Source organism: Colletes latitarsis, chromosome 5, assembly GCF_051014445.1.
Source record: "Colletes latitarsis isolate SP2378_abdomen chromosome 5, iyColLati1, whole genome shotgun sequence".
Lineage (NCBI taxonomy): Eukaryota > Metazoa > Arthropoda > Insecta > Hymenoptera > Colletidae > Colletes > Colletes latitarsis.
In genome coordinates this window covers 37,936,850-37,950,754 of record NC_135138.1, presented here as the reverse complement: position 1 = coordinate 37,950,754, position 13,905 = coordinate 37,936,850, and the positions used below count along the sequence as shown (strand labels likewise).

The 13,905-nt window shown below is 40.6% G+C and overlaps 2 protein-coding genes across 2 annotated transcripts; both read left to right on the top strand.

Moving 5' to 3' along the window:
* Positions 1-2,385: 2,385 nt before the first annotated feature.
* LOC143341884 (uncharacterized) lies at positions 2,386-5,280 on the top strand. Its single transcript, XM_076765260.1, has 2 exons — positions 2,386-3,507; positions 4,318-5,280. The coding sequence occupies exons 1-2, from the start codon at positions 3,170-3,172 to the stop codon at positions 4,496-4,498; spliced, it is 519 nt and encodes a 172-aa protein (XP_076621375.1). The 5' UTR covers positions 2,386-3,169; the 3' UTR covers positions 4,499-5,280.
* Positions 5,281-6,098: 818 nt separating this feature from the next.
* LOC143341893 (longitudinals lacking protein-like) lies at positions 6,099-7,235 on the top strand. Its single transcript, XM_076765272.1, has 2 exons — positions 6,099-6,233; positions 6,473-7,235. Exon 2 carries the CDS (start codon positions 6,508-6,510, stop codon positions 6,826-6,828), a length of 321 nt encoding a protein of 106 aa, XP_076621387.1. The 5' UTR covers positions 6,099-6,233; positions 6,473-6,507; the 3' UTR covers positions 6,829-7,235.
* Positions 7,236-13,905: the final 6,670 nt, after the last annotated feature.

The window sequence follows — 13,905 nt, the reverse complement described above, 5'->3', positions numbered from 1 at the left end:
ATAGTCGTCCGCGCGTTCGATCCCCGACAGTCATTCTACCACTTCAACGATCGAGGGTAGACCGACAATATCTACGTTAACTATCTTTTAACGTAATCTTGCTCGTTGCAATGTCCTCATCTTAATGTAAGTTTTTTTTTAACTTTGGGAATAAATGGGAATTTTGGTGGATCCTGATCCGATGAATAGGGAGGGTAGTTTTAACATACGGAGGCCATAAACTGTATTCCAAATATTTTATTCGCTTCTTTTTTATAGATTTAGAGTAGAGTATCCGGATCGAGATCCATTTTTGAGAAATAAATATTTTTTTAATTGGACCGTATTTCGAATTTCCGTATCATTGACTGCAATAGCAATTTTACAAGTATTATCCTGCTATGCGTAATAGTTATACCCTTAGGACAATAATCTCATCGCATCGGCCAGAAACCGATATCTGGGGATGGTGAAATTTTTCATGATTTTATTGTTTGCTATACTTTATTCTTCCATTTGTTTTTTTTTTGTGATAAATCTTAATGTTTCGATTAGGGTATGAAGCTACCCTGCTTGGTATACTTCCTCTATGTATGTTTGATTTATTTGGTGACTTTAATGTTCTTTTTATTGTGAAACTATATGAGCCAATGAGAAAAAATAATAATAAAATTTTGTGTAATTGTTTATGATTGTTAGTTCAAGCAATATTCTGTACACAAACCATAATTTCTTTTTAAATATGAACAAAATGTTCCTAGAGTAGACAAACTTTCTATCCTCGCGTATCGATAATACTCCAATCATCGGATTCTGTCTAAATCTGTCCATACATCTCGTTTCATTCTTCCCTATTTTTTAGAGTAATTTCCGTCGTTTTTCTTGCCCTTGACAGAATCCTTCCATGTACATTATGTTTAAGTTAGATCATAAGTTAGGATTAAGTTGGGTCGGGTTGTAAAAAAATCACCCTCGAGCGTTTGTACAAATGTGACGAACAATTACACAAAATTCTATCATTAATTCGTCCCGCTGTCTGATATTTTATATTTTAAATAGTATTTTATAGAATCGATTGTGTATAGAGAAGAGTATTTTAATGAAGAAAGGACGAACAGAAAAATAAATGGGAGAATAAGAAGATAGAGTCAAAGATGTGGGGATTCGAATTAGATCCACAAATTATTGTTATGCTACCCATTAACATCGTTCAGGTGGTAGAACGGCCATGATTTCCTTTTCTACGTATTCGTAACACTGCATGCGACACTTTTTTACAGCTTTGCCCAAGAAAGAAAGAAAAGACAATTGCTCTATAAAGTTTGCTAATTGCCGTTTCTTTGAACGTCTGTCGAAAGAAAGGAATTGACTTAAGACAACCGATGGAAAGGTGTTTATTAAAGGAGTATTAAACGAATCTTCCTTTCTCTTCAACGTTCCGTGAAGCCCGAAATTCACGATACTTTTAATCGTAGACGATATTTTCAGGCGGTCTCGTCGCGTATCTTTCGAACTCGATTAATTTGTAACATTATAGATCGAAGACATTTACGTAACGATTTTGTAGCGTCGAAAAAAAAAAACATTTTTTTTTTACTTTTAAGATGCATTTACGATCATGTAATTGTTTTGTAACGTATACAACCTTTTTTTAATACGTATCGAGAGAATCTAAGTGCACGCAACTGTGTCGTTTCGGCGTCTCGTCGATCACAGTTCGCGTGGTGTTTACTTCAAACGAAACGCGTACCAAAAGACATTTTTGGACCGTTCTGTTTTATATGTATTGGTAAATAAACGAATTTGAACGAGCGATGTAACGAAATTAAATTGTCTGAAACCGGATGCAGTTCGATCGACTGCGTCCACACCGAGGTTATTATTTCCCGTCTTGTCGACACCTTGATTAACAAATCCATTCTTAATGCTCGTGTCGTGCAACCCTTCGAGGCATATCACCGCGTAGACCCGTCTAAACTTGTCGAACCCTAATCGTTACCGTACCCCGTGAAACGATTCTTGTCCCGAGGTACTTTCATTCTTATTTGTTGCTGTTCGTTCACGTATGTATTAATTCGACAGGTTATCTAATGAAGAATGTCTGGAGCACGTCGAACAATTACCAAACCACCCCGATGGATGATCTCCTCCTGAAAGAGAGAAACTACAACGGGGTGTACTATTACCCGAGCCCCGTGAACGATCCAAACGAGAAGCAGCCTCAACAGCTGTTTACCTGCTCGCTCTGCGGCAGGGAATACACCTGGATGTACAGTCTTCGTCGACATCAGTTGCAGTGCGGCAACAAGGAGGCGAGGAACAAGTGCCAGTTCTGCTCGAGGAAGTTCTACAGACGCGACAGACTCAAAGAGCATATACTGGCCCATCATCCGGACTTGATTTAGAGAACGAATTAATCCGATTAACGCTCGATTGTCCGCCCCCGCGTTTGATAAAACTTTTGCACGATGTAGAACCGCATTGAAATAACAAAAACGACTCTCGAATCTCGGAGGAAATATCTGGTTCGATCGTAATATTGTGTATATTGTTTGCGTCGTAAAATTTGTATTTTAAAAATATAATATTTCTAATTTTCCCAGCATAACCGGTAACAGGACGGACGTTCAAACGTTGATCGCTCTTCTTGCGCATAATGCTTTATCGAACGCGGGAGGAAACGTTTCGTGTTCGTTTCTCACTGATCAAAATATTATTTACCATTAACGTCAACTTTCCTTTTGTATTATCTGCGTGTGTCGTTCGTATAGACTCTATGACCCAATCCACTGAACTGTATTTTTCCCAAAACTCGTCGATTTAAAAATAAAGTTATCGTCAATGAACATCATTGTGAATCGAAAACGAAAGCTGCTTTCTCGTCTGTAGATACATACTGTATTCCCACCTGCACCGATAGAAACCGATCGTGTATTTAGTCACTAGAGTCGATTGTCTCTCAATAAGACTAACAATAGGATTCAGAAGAGCATCCATCTGAGAGAAAACGTAACAACGTTCTATTCTGTTCAGCATCGAAACCCGATAAGCCAGGCTACTCGAGTACAGTCTTCGCGCCTACACTTCTCGCGAATCCAGGTTTCTCTGGGTCCTTTAACTCGCGCGATTCGTTAGCCACGATCGACCCGGGGTAACCGATTTGATTTGCGTTCCAGATGGCTCAATTCTGATGGACGAGCTAGCAGCTTTGGAGTTCGCAGACACCAAGAGCTTCGAACCGGTACCGATAGCCTACAAGCCCCATATTCCTCGCGCTCCTCGCGGGCTGCAAGCGCAACATTACATGTGTGGAGAGTGTGGAAAGGGGTACAAATGGATGGCGAACCTGCGCAGACACCAAAGACTCGAATGCGGAAAGCTACCAAAGTATCACTGTCGAATGTGCAGGAAAGACTTTTACCGGAGATACGAATTGACCAATCATTTTAACACCAAACACACCGTGAGCAACAGCCTCTACGGGAACGAAAACACGACGCAGAAGGATTCGACGACCACCTGGCCAATGTAATCGATCGAAACTTAGTCCGATCGACGATCGCGATTCCCGAACGCTGTGTTCGTTTTAATCTCTGCACATTCCACGACAACTTCGAATAGAGGCACTTCTTTATTTACCTTCTTAACCGATAAATTGTTTCGCCTGTATGTTTGACTCTGGGAGATACTTTTTTTTTTATTTTTATTCAAACAATATTAACCGATATCTGTGTGACTTATTTATATAACGCATGAATTGTATGGTGACGTTGTAACGTGGCGTTCATTGAAAGAATCGCATTCATTAAACGCACATGCTTCTTTATACATATAACCGCATCTTTCACTATCTCTCTGCGAAACTGCTTTCGCGTCTGCGGCGAGTAACATTAATTAATAAATACTAATTCATTGTCCTAACGTAGTATTCTTCTTTGCGACTCGACTACAATTTCCATCGCTGAGTGAACAAGCGGACCCCTATTTTTATTTAAATCGTAGGACCTCGCGAGTTTGAGGGCGTCAGGTAAACACGTAATAAATTCGTACACGAGATACAAACGTAGTCAAACCTTTCGTTTGTATCGTGTGCAGTAGATAACAGGATCGAACAAGATGTGATCCGATTAACGATTGTCGCGTACTCGGTGATCCAGAATGATCACCGGAACACGACAAACTCGTTAATCATTAATCGATAAGTTAACGTATCAGATGATTAACATTTAGATAAAATTGTTGTTCCGTTTAATGCATGTTCATCCAAGTTCTACTCGAATTCTCCCAGCCATTTTGCCCAGTAAGTGTTTGTTAACGCGAATCGTTCGTTTTTCGCAGGCAATCAGGCGGATCGGTTGAACGAGTGGTTCGTGAAGGAAGAGATCAAGTACGAGATGCCGCAATCTCTGTACCAGTACGTAGCCAGCAATTACGAAATGCCGAAAGTACAAGAACGGAAAAAGCCGACGAAGAACGTCGTCTGCGAGGAATGCGGCAAAAGTTTTTCCCGGCCCGATAGTCTTCGAAGACACGAGAAAAGCTATTGCAAAGTGAAGGGTGATAGAATATATTGCCGTTATTGCGGCAAAAAGTTTACGAAACAGCATTTCTTAAATACTCACATGAGAACGGCGCACTCGAAATCCACGCATTAAACGACGACACATCGAAACTGTTAGATCCTTTCTTTCGTTTTTCGTGTCACTTGTTCGAGATAGTTACTTTAATCGCGTTCCACGGCGAACGTTTTGTTTTCTCGTTGTTAAGTTAATTGTATATACGTTGTTTCGTTCGGGGCCCCTTACTTCTTGCGTTATGTTTATACGTTATCGACTTGTTATTTGTTCAAATTCACCATTTGTAACAAATTGTTCTCGGGAATTCTTTCTATTTATTTCTTATGTAATTCTATGCTATACGACGAATGTAAATTAAAACACAGAAATATATCGATGGTAGACGAATAACAGTGCAATTGTCCGTGCTTTCGTGTCATGCGAAACAAGGCCCACTACCCGTTGCTCGTTTTTCTTTTTTATAATTATCACGGATGTACGCGAACGCGTGTATTTTAATACGCGTAACAGAGTCGTAGGCTCTATAAATTTGTTACGACTAATTACCGCGCGAACAATCTTCTTGCTACTTTGTAAGTCGAGATATTTGTATCGAGGAATCGAACGCGCACACGGTGTAACGTTGCCAACATGTTAATTGTAATAAACAACTTTGTAACGTGCATTTTAGTTTCTTTATTATCTTCGGTTTCTTCGTAGTTCTCATCCAGAAATACGGAACCGTGTATCAGTGAAGATTGAACCACTTTCGAAGCGATCCTCTTCGATCAAACAAATCCAAAATCTTGATTTCGAGATTTACGAAACATCGAGACCTCGTACGATCCGACGAGCCTTTTTCGTTCATTGATACATCGACGGTTTATGTGATAAATTCAGATAACATGGACTTTAAGGAGATTTAATAAATTTTTAAACGCTATTAAAAGGCTCGCCAGAGGGTGCAAAGTTTCCGGATTTCTCTGCTTATCCGTTCCCCAAAAACGATCGTGATCGTAACCACTAACAAGACTCCCTTTCGTCCGGGCAATAACCAATCGCGAGCCTCGAGTTTACGAAGAAGATGGACGGCAAGGTAACCTTTGGCTACGTCGAAAGATGCATGCTTCTCGCTGTTGGCTGAGCTTCGTAACGCGTAATATTGCATGCGGCGTACCGGCTGCGTTTCTGTGTAATTTTAACGGCGAAACGCGTCTTTGCAGGCGAGAGTATGGAGGTAATCGCGGAGAAGGGCCAAGAGGACGACGCGGACGTTTGCGAGGTCTCGTTTCACGGGCAGCTGCCAATGAGCTACTTGCTGTGCGACTCGTCCATACTGAGCACCGCGGAGACGAGCGTGGCGCAGAAAAACGTCAAGTCCCACCAGCAGTTCCGTTGCGACGGTTGCGGCAGAACTTACACGCGAATGGACAGCCTGAAACGGCACCAGGGCAAGTGCGACGCTTCCTTGGAGAAGCTACAAGAGGAAGTCGAGTGGCTTCATCGGCAGAAGTTTTATTGCAACCAGTGTGGCAAGGGTTACAAGAGGTTGGACACCCTGAGGAGGCACCAGAGGCTCGTCTGCGTAGATAAAGACAGCGCCTCCGGCGGCTCGTAAATCTTTGTTGGAAGACTTTGAGCGTGTTCCTTCGACCGTTCGCGATCGCACGTCGACGCTAATCGAAGCTACACGTCATAGTACGCGTGAAAATTAATATTATATAGCTGTCGATATCGAACGTCCGATCAATGTACAGCGCTTGTTCAAATTGTTAAATGTTTGTGCCTGAGTGTACGTCCATTAAATCTGAAGGAACGAAACTGTTGGATGTTGAACTGTATCGAGATTGTCTCGTGCATTTTTCACCGTCCCCGTAGAATATCTCGCGACACTTTCCGTGGACATTGATCGTTACCGCTTTGCGCTTTTCCCGCAGGTGCCGAGGAGGCCCGTGTGTACGACGCGTTGTGGATGATGGAGAAGAAGGCACGATACATAGGAGAACATAGACAGTTCGATGGGAAATCGTACGCGTCGAAAGACGCGGGTGAATCGACGGAAACATCGAGCATGGGTCGACGTTACGGAACACATTTTTATGGTGACGTTCTCCAAGCCGAACACGTCTGCACGGCTTGCGGGAAGAGGTACAAATGGTTGGACAGCCTGAAGAGGCACACCAGGGTCGACTGCGGCAACAAGGAAAAGAAATTCTCGTGTCACATGTGCGACAGGAAGTTCAAATATCGATACGAGATGCGAAATCACATCGTCGCGCACCACGGCGCCTGAACGAATTTCCGAAAGATGTTGCCAAATTTTTGACCCACCATGTGTTTCGAAATTGCTTCGTATTTCCAGCAGAACGCGCGATAGAACAACTATATTAAAAGAAAATATTTTATTTGGGTTGTTGCAAGTTTGCATCTTTTTGATTATCTTTGGGCGACGAAGTCCGGAAATGTTATTACTGCTGGATTTACGCATTTCAAACATTTAAGAAAATTAATTAGTTGCAATGGCATTGCGAAAAATTAAAAATTTTCGACGAACGAATAACCAATGATTAACGGATGAAAGTAACAATGCGTACCTCAATTTCACAAGCACACGCGAAATAGGAGGCTCTAATTTCGAAATTTACTTAACTCGGATTATTGCAACCTAGTGATGGTTATTAGAAGATTTAAGATAATCGTTTAACACGTTATTACCTTCTGACTTATGTAATCCATGATAACACAACATGGTACACGACACATGTTTAAAATTATGAAATAAAATATTACTGCCATCTATGTATTCTGTATAAATGCTGGTATGTTTCCACACATTTAAAAATTTCTCAGTCAACTAAGGTGCGTCATCTTCGATTTCTTAGATACGATTCCTAATCAGTGATAAGAGTTACTACAAATATTATAAAGTCTTGTAAAATTACGACGGTTCTTCTAACATTTCAAATATATCAAATGAAGTTAACAATGTCATGTTTTCACGAACTTGTAAATTTTGCACAGAGATCCACGAAATTAAGGCTAAACTAACAGCACGAAATCAATTTACGTTTCCATGTAAGATCGTCGTCAATCGATTGTTTCCTTAGTCATGAGACTTCGTTTTTCAGGAGAACAATGGTACATACTGGATGGTCACGTCGCGTCGCGAATCTTGTCGAGTCTTCAAACGACGAACGTCCATCGATGCGAGTGCGGAAAGGGTTACAAGCACAGTAGGAATTTAAGAAGACACCAGTCCATGGAGTGCGGCCAAAACAAGAAACGACATTCGTGCGTTCAGTGCGGAAAACGTTATAATCGACGTTACGAATTAATTCGTCATTACGTCGTTGATCACAAAAAACGATGATTATCAATTTTTTCTTCCTTTGGCGTAACGCTGGATGCTTTTTCCTTTTTTCATTCACGAAACGAAAAGAGCAAAAAGACCGCAACTGTACGCTCGATGAAATTCTACTTATTCGGCCTTCGTTTATCGTTTTTCCAATTAATAAAGTCGTTTCAATGTTTTATTACGCATTATTGTTACCCGTTCGTCTAATCGTCGACTGTAAAATTCCTACAAGAAATAAAAATTTATATTTCGAGCGGTATTGGATTTCTGTGTCGCGTTTTTGTCGACGCATCGTCGTCGGAGTGTTTGCACGATCGAGAGAAAACTTGGACCTCGACGAATAATGTTCAGACTCTGTTAAAAAAATCTCTTCGCCACCTATTTCCATTCACTCGCAGAGAGTTTCGTGAATAGCTCCTAAACGGTGTGTTTGTTTCTTTATATTTCAGATACGTTCTCCATGTTGCAGCTGCCGTATAGCATATCGACGGGACTTCAACCCTACGGTTCCGGAGCCAATCATCCACAGCTCGATATGAAATCGACACGTTGCGACGGAAACACCATGAACATTTGTTTCGGTTGTGGAAAGAGATACAAATGGAGGGACAGCTTGCTGAGGCACCAAAGGGTCGAGTGTGGTAACAAGGAAAAGAAATTTTGTTGCACACTGTGCCCGAAAAAGTTCTACCACCAGTACAAATTGAACGAACATTACCAGGGTCGGCACAAACTACCCAAGCTTCGTTGAACGCGAAGACTTTTGCAACATTTTTTATCGCTACGATCCTTAGAAAATTGTCTCCTCCGTTTCTCGAGAACTACAGAAATGTTCCTTGAGAATAGACTCGTAAAATACAATTTTTCGATCGTTCTTTTCTCAAAGCGTTACGTAACGACAAAGTTGGACAGATTTTGTTTGCGAACAACGAATTAAAATTTTTAATTCGTTGACTAGTTTGTGTCCACGGAAGTTAGTTTACGAATTAATCGAAAAATTTTATTCGTTGTTCGAGATTTTATCCAATTTCTATTTAAACAGCTGCGTGTAATTTTATCGAAATACGTTAAACTATGAAATTTAATATAGTAAATGTAAATAGCTTCACTTGTCGATACGTCTGAAGTTTCTCACCAAAATGATTTGACTATAGTAAAACAAATATATCGTTGTTTCCTTAAGGGTTGACACCGTCTAAAAGTAGGTAAAATATGGAAATTTTTGTCATAAGTAATTACTATATGAAACGTTTAGATTCGATTAGAAGATATATACAAATAACTTTCAACTTTATTTTTCCAATTTTTTAAAAATATTCGAAACGATCCCTGAAGCTCCTCGTGCTAAATCATCGATTGTATATTTAAAACAATAGAAGAAAATATATTCCTACGATCGTTAAACTCTGACTAGCGATATACTAAGTAATTCACACTTTTCTACCGGAGCACGGTCAAACGAAACTTATTAATGCAAAATTTATAATCGATTTGTACGTATGTCTAAGTACCGATACCTGACTTTAACACTCGCAAACCCGCGGAGAGAATAATTGTAAATCGTGACTATCGTTATATTTTCTAACGATATTCAATCTATTTTCACTAGTTCCTGTTACTAGATAATTAATAAATCACGACTTGCCATCATGACGTTTCATTCCTATCGAATCATTGTTATCGATATTCTTACCGAACATTGTATCCGTACCGACGACCTCGCTGTCCTTTTTATGAAAATAAAATGGAATTCATCTAAAAATTCCCGATTTCATAATTGAACGTTGCGATCGAAACGGCTAATGCGTCACGAAGCATGCGTTAAATAAAAGAACCCTCGTCCAGTCAATCCTCTGGGAACAGATTACACGTTTGGGCGAGGATCGTAGCTCCACCCTGTCGATTCCATCCAGAAATCTAACATAAATCGAGGGCTACTGTACAGGGCGATTCTCCCGCAGATAAACTTCCTTTCGAGTTCACTTGCGAGAGAATCGCCCTGTATCTGGACGGCAGAGGTTGACGCATGCATCCTCGTTGGTTCACGTACACTATCGTTCGCCTGGATGTCAGGAATGCTCACCGCGAAAGCCTGAAAAGACGGACAACGAGCGATTGCTTTGATGGTAAACGGTTAAGTGTACCCTGATTTGTGCTTTGTGTAAGTCCACGTTCTTGTCATCAACATACTCCCTTCGAGCGGCTAACACCGTGTGCGTAATCATCGTCACAGACACAGACTCATTGGAAGCGAGGAGGGGACCCCGCGGAACGATACTGATCCTCTTATCTGTTTTCTAGACCGGAACTACTCGCCAGGTGCAGCGATCGACTGGTACTATCAATACCAGACACTGTACTTGCGGATGATGGCGGAGAATCAAATGGCGGAAAACGTGGCAGCCACGGAGAACAACGAGTGTCCTGGCAAGGAGCAAGACTCCGAGAGTTGCGCCAACGAGCCGATCGTCCTCGAGAAAACGTCGGAGAAGAGATTCAACGAGGGTTCGAGAAATCACGCGACGTTCGGGGCGCGGGATTCGTCGGAATATTCGTGTCCGCGGTGCGGAAACGCTTACGTAAGACTTCATTCGTTGAACAGGCATATCAAGTTCGAGTGCGGCGTAGAGCCGAGATTCGAGTGCCCCGTGTGCCACAAGAAATCCAAGCACAAGCATAACTTAATACTGCACATGAGAACGCATCAGAAATCTTGAGTTGGCGCGGACACGGCGATCTAAACGCCGTCCATCGGGTTTCGACGACTGATATCCTACTGTCGATCGAAAGTTGGGGATCCTTGATCGACCAAACTAAATTAGGACACCGAGAACGATCGAATTTATAATGACAAACACGATCCCCGACTTTTGAATGACTGTGCGAATATCCAGATGTCGATGTGTTTGTGCATCGGTGATATTTTTGACTCGACGCACGCGTGCTTGTAAATAGTACAAATACAACGATCATCTCGATATTTATTCCCGATAGGTATGCTGTGTCTTATCCGTAGATATTTTAGAACTCGCGAGCAACATTGAATCCAGTTGCTTTCACTGTGCAATTAAAGGAAATTTATTTAAGTATTATCCGTTGCTGTGAACATTCGTAGGTTCTACGATTTGTTCGATAGTTTTAGTTTCTTTCTAATTTTCGCGCGATGCCTTCCAAAGAAATAACGTAAACAATTTCCATCGTTGCTGCTACGACACCCTCGTTTCGTGTCGCATGATTCCAAGAAACCGTCAATTAATGGTAAGTGTTTAGGACTTTTAGTACGATAAGCTTGTCTGTAAAAGGTTCAACGTTCATGAACATGTTTTGTTATTACCGTCGACTTCATCGTTTGATTAAGTTTTTGTTTTTCATCGTCGCACATTCCGTATACACTCGAAGTGTAAGTTATATTTTCACGCGAGAGTGAAATGTTAAAGTTACAGAATTCGTAATTATTATTTATTAGAAATTTATGTTAAATTTCATATACTTTCTAATTAAAAGATCAACGCGAAGAATTTCGATAAAAATATGTGCAATCAATTTCCGTAAGTCTAGCGTTAAAAGGAGAGCGTTTTACGTTTTACAAATCTCCTTCTGTACTATATACTGCGAACAGAGATCTCGAAAGTAGTTAATTATTTTGTTACCGTGCATAGACTGACTCGCTGCCATTGTTATTACGTGTTCAGTAAGATCGTGGAAAAGAATAACCGATATACGATTATGTTTTTATATTTTACGCTCAAGATTACGTTAATAGACTTCCATAGCATTGTAGAATAAAATTAGATCGTTGGATGCTCGTTTTGCGTTACAATTGTTTGTTGAAGTTCGCGCTCACGTTCAGAACTCATGGCGAACACATTGTGGAATGTGTATAGTGTCGGCGAAAAAGAGAGTCTGAGAAGAAACTGTTAAGAGAAGAAGCAAATATACATATACATATGTTTATAAATCGAGAAAAATACGCGCGCATGTAAATTTATATTAAGTATAAACAGGTATATGCGATTGTAAGACATTGGAAATAAATATTTTCTAATTTACGAAACTCCGTGGTACCCGAAGTAATTTTTTATAATATAGTACAGATATTCTCCGTATAACGCGATGGTCAGGCCCCGAAAACGTGCTTTGTTATACGAAACAAAGGACTATTTCACAATTGTAAATGTTTCTATAATAATTCATAACTGTATGTTAGACGCGTCTCGCGATTTATTGGGTGATCGTTCAACGACGATTTGATTTTTCAGGCAGAGAAATAAAGTTTTTGTTTCTACAAACAGCATGGCTCGATGCAAGTTCCTCGAGATCATTGTCCCAGTTTATCGTTTCTAATTGTTATGTTGCCACAACAAAAACAAAAAAATGACTATCACACGCTTCTTCCACTTACGCAGTTCTTTTTTTCGTTCGCGATCGCGGGAGGAAACGGATGCTGTACTGATCGTTTGAAACAATGTTGCAGTTTTGAAGGCGCTGAAGGCTTTGGAAGACGGACCGCCGTTTTTGTGCCCGAAATGCGGTCGTACTTACACCCACAAGTGCAACTTGACGAGGCACTTGCGCCTCGAGTGCGGCGTTGGTCCGAGATTTCAATGCGCGTGGTGCAAGAAACGATTCAAGCATCGACATCACCTGGGGGACCATCAGAGAATCCATCTTTACGCAAACTGCGCTTTCAAGCCGCGAAACTAAAACGTTCATTAACTTCCTCTCTCCATTGTTTCGCGACTCCGTCTATTTATTTATTTATTTATTTATTTGCAAACGACCGGACGTTTATCGAAAGAAAATGTTTCGTACTTGTAGGCACGCACAGAAACATGTTACTTTTGACAGGTTTTGATTAAAATTTTCTAATGTTATTCTTTCGACGTCGTGCGACAAATCTCGCTGTGCTACTTTAATTTTTACGTTAAGTTGCGAGTACTTTCGGAGGTAAAAGGGTAGTACTATAAAGCTACAAAGTACATGTATAGGGCATTTAGTCGAAAAGAACGAAAATATAGACAGCGACGAATATCCATCGACGCGATTTTCGAATCAAATATCTTCGTTTAAATGAAATTCCATGTAATTACTGTTTCGTCGATGAAATCGTAAGCGAGATTCGTACTTAAATCACCGATTTGGATATTTAGCGGTGTCCGAGATATAAGATTCGAAGCTAAGGTATTTTCGATGTTTGTGGTCAGTGTGATTGTCGAGTCTGCGCCAAAGACAAGGTATTAATAAAGTATCTATTAGCATGTAAGTTGTAATTGTACACCGAGCATAGACGGTATTAGGTATATTTGCGAATCTGTAGAGACTGGAATGACACGAGTGTACAGAGAAGTAGCCAGTTGGCCGTAAACGAATCCGTCTCAATTTTTTGTAATCCGGTGCTCTAAGTACATAATAAGAAATGCCACGGCGAAACGAACGGTTTCGTGGCTCGAACGATCGAGATGTTCCGGAAGATAGAAGTGCAAATACCTCTTAATTGTGCCAAAGATACGATCTAAGTTTTACGGTTCGAGAGATCGATGCAATAAACGCATTCGCGACGCATCTCGTCGACGACGAGAAATTCAAACCTTCCTATGCGGATAATAGTGCAATATAAGCTAGCTTGTATGTACGTCTTAAATACGCTTCGAGGTTTTCCTAGTTTACAGAGAGTCGGTGCTCCGAACCCGATCAAATTCGATCGTAACGCGTGAAAAGTCAACGAAGCGTATTCGCTAACAGACGCTTCTCTCGCGAAAGATCAACAATTTTATCGTAGCTTGCGTGTTCCAGAGATGGGCAACTTTAGTGGAACAATTAAATTTTTATTCTTCTGTTCTATAATTGAGATTTTTATTTTTATTTGTCATTCACTGGTTACGAAATTTGTATCTAGATAAGAATGTTGCCTATCTCTGGCGTGTTCCTTAGAAAACAGAGATTCGTTTCAGATACCAAGAGTGTCCAAGAGTCTGCTCACGGTAATACAATCGCAAGTACAAGTTTATAAGAATC

What these genes read in the sequence shown, in the direction of transcription:
- LOC143341884 (XM_076765260.1), top strand. Translation starts at nt 3,170, where the DNA reads ATGGACGAGCTAGCAGCTTTGGAGTTCGCAGACACCAAGAGCTTCGAA. An exon ending in TCGACGACCACCTGGCCAAT is followed by an intron (nt 3,508 to 4,317) that starts GTAATCGATCGA and finishes CGTTTTTCGCAG; the next exon opens with GCAATCAGGCGGATCGGTTG.
- LOC143341893 (XM_076765272.1), top strand. Translation starts at nt 6,508, where the DNA reads ATGATGGAGAAGAAGGCACGATACATAGGAGAACATAGACAGTTCGAT.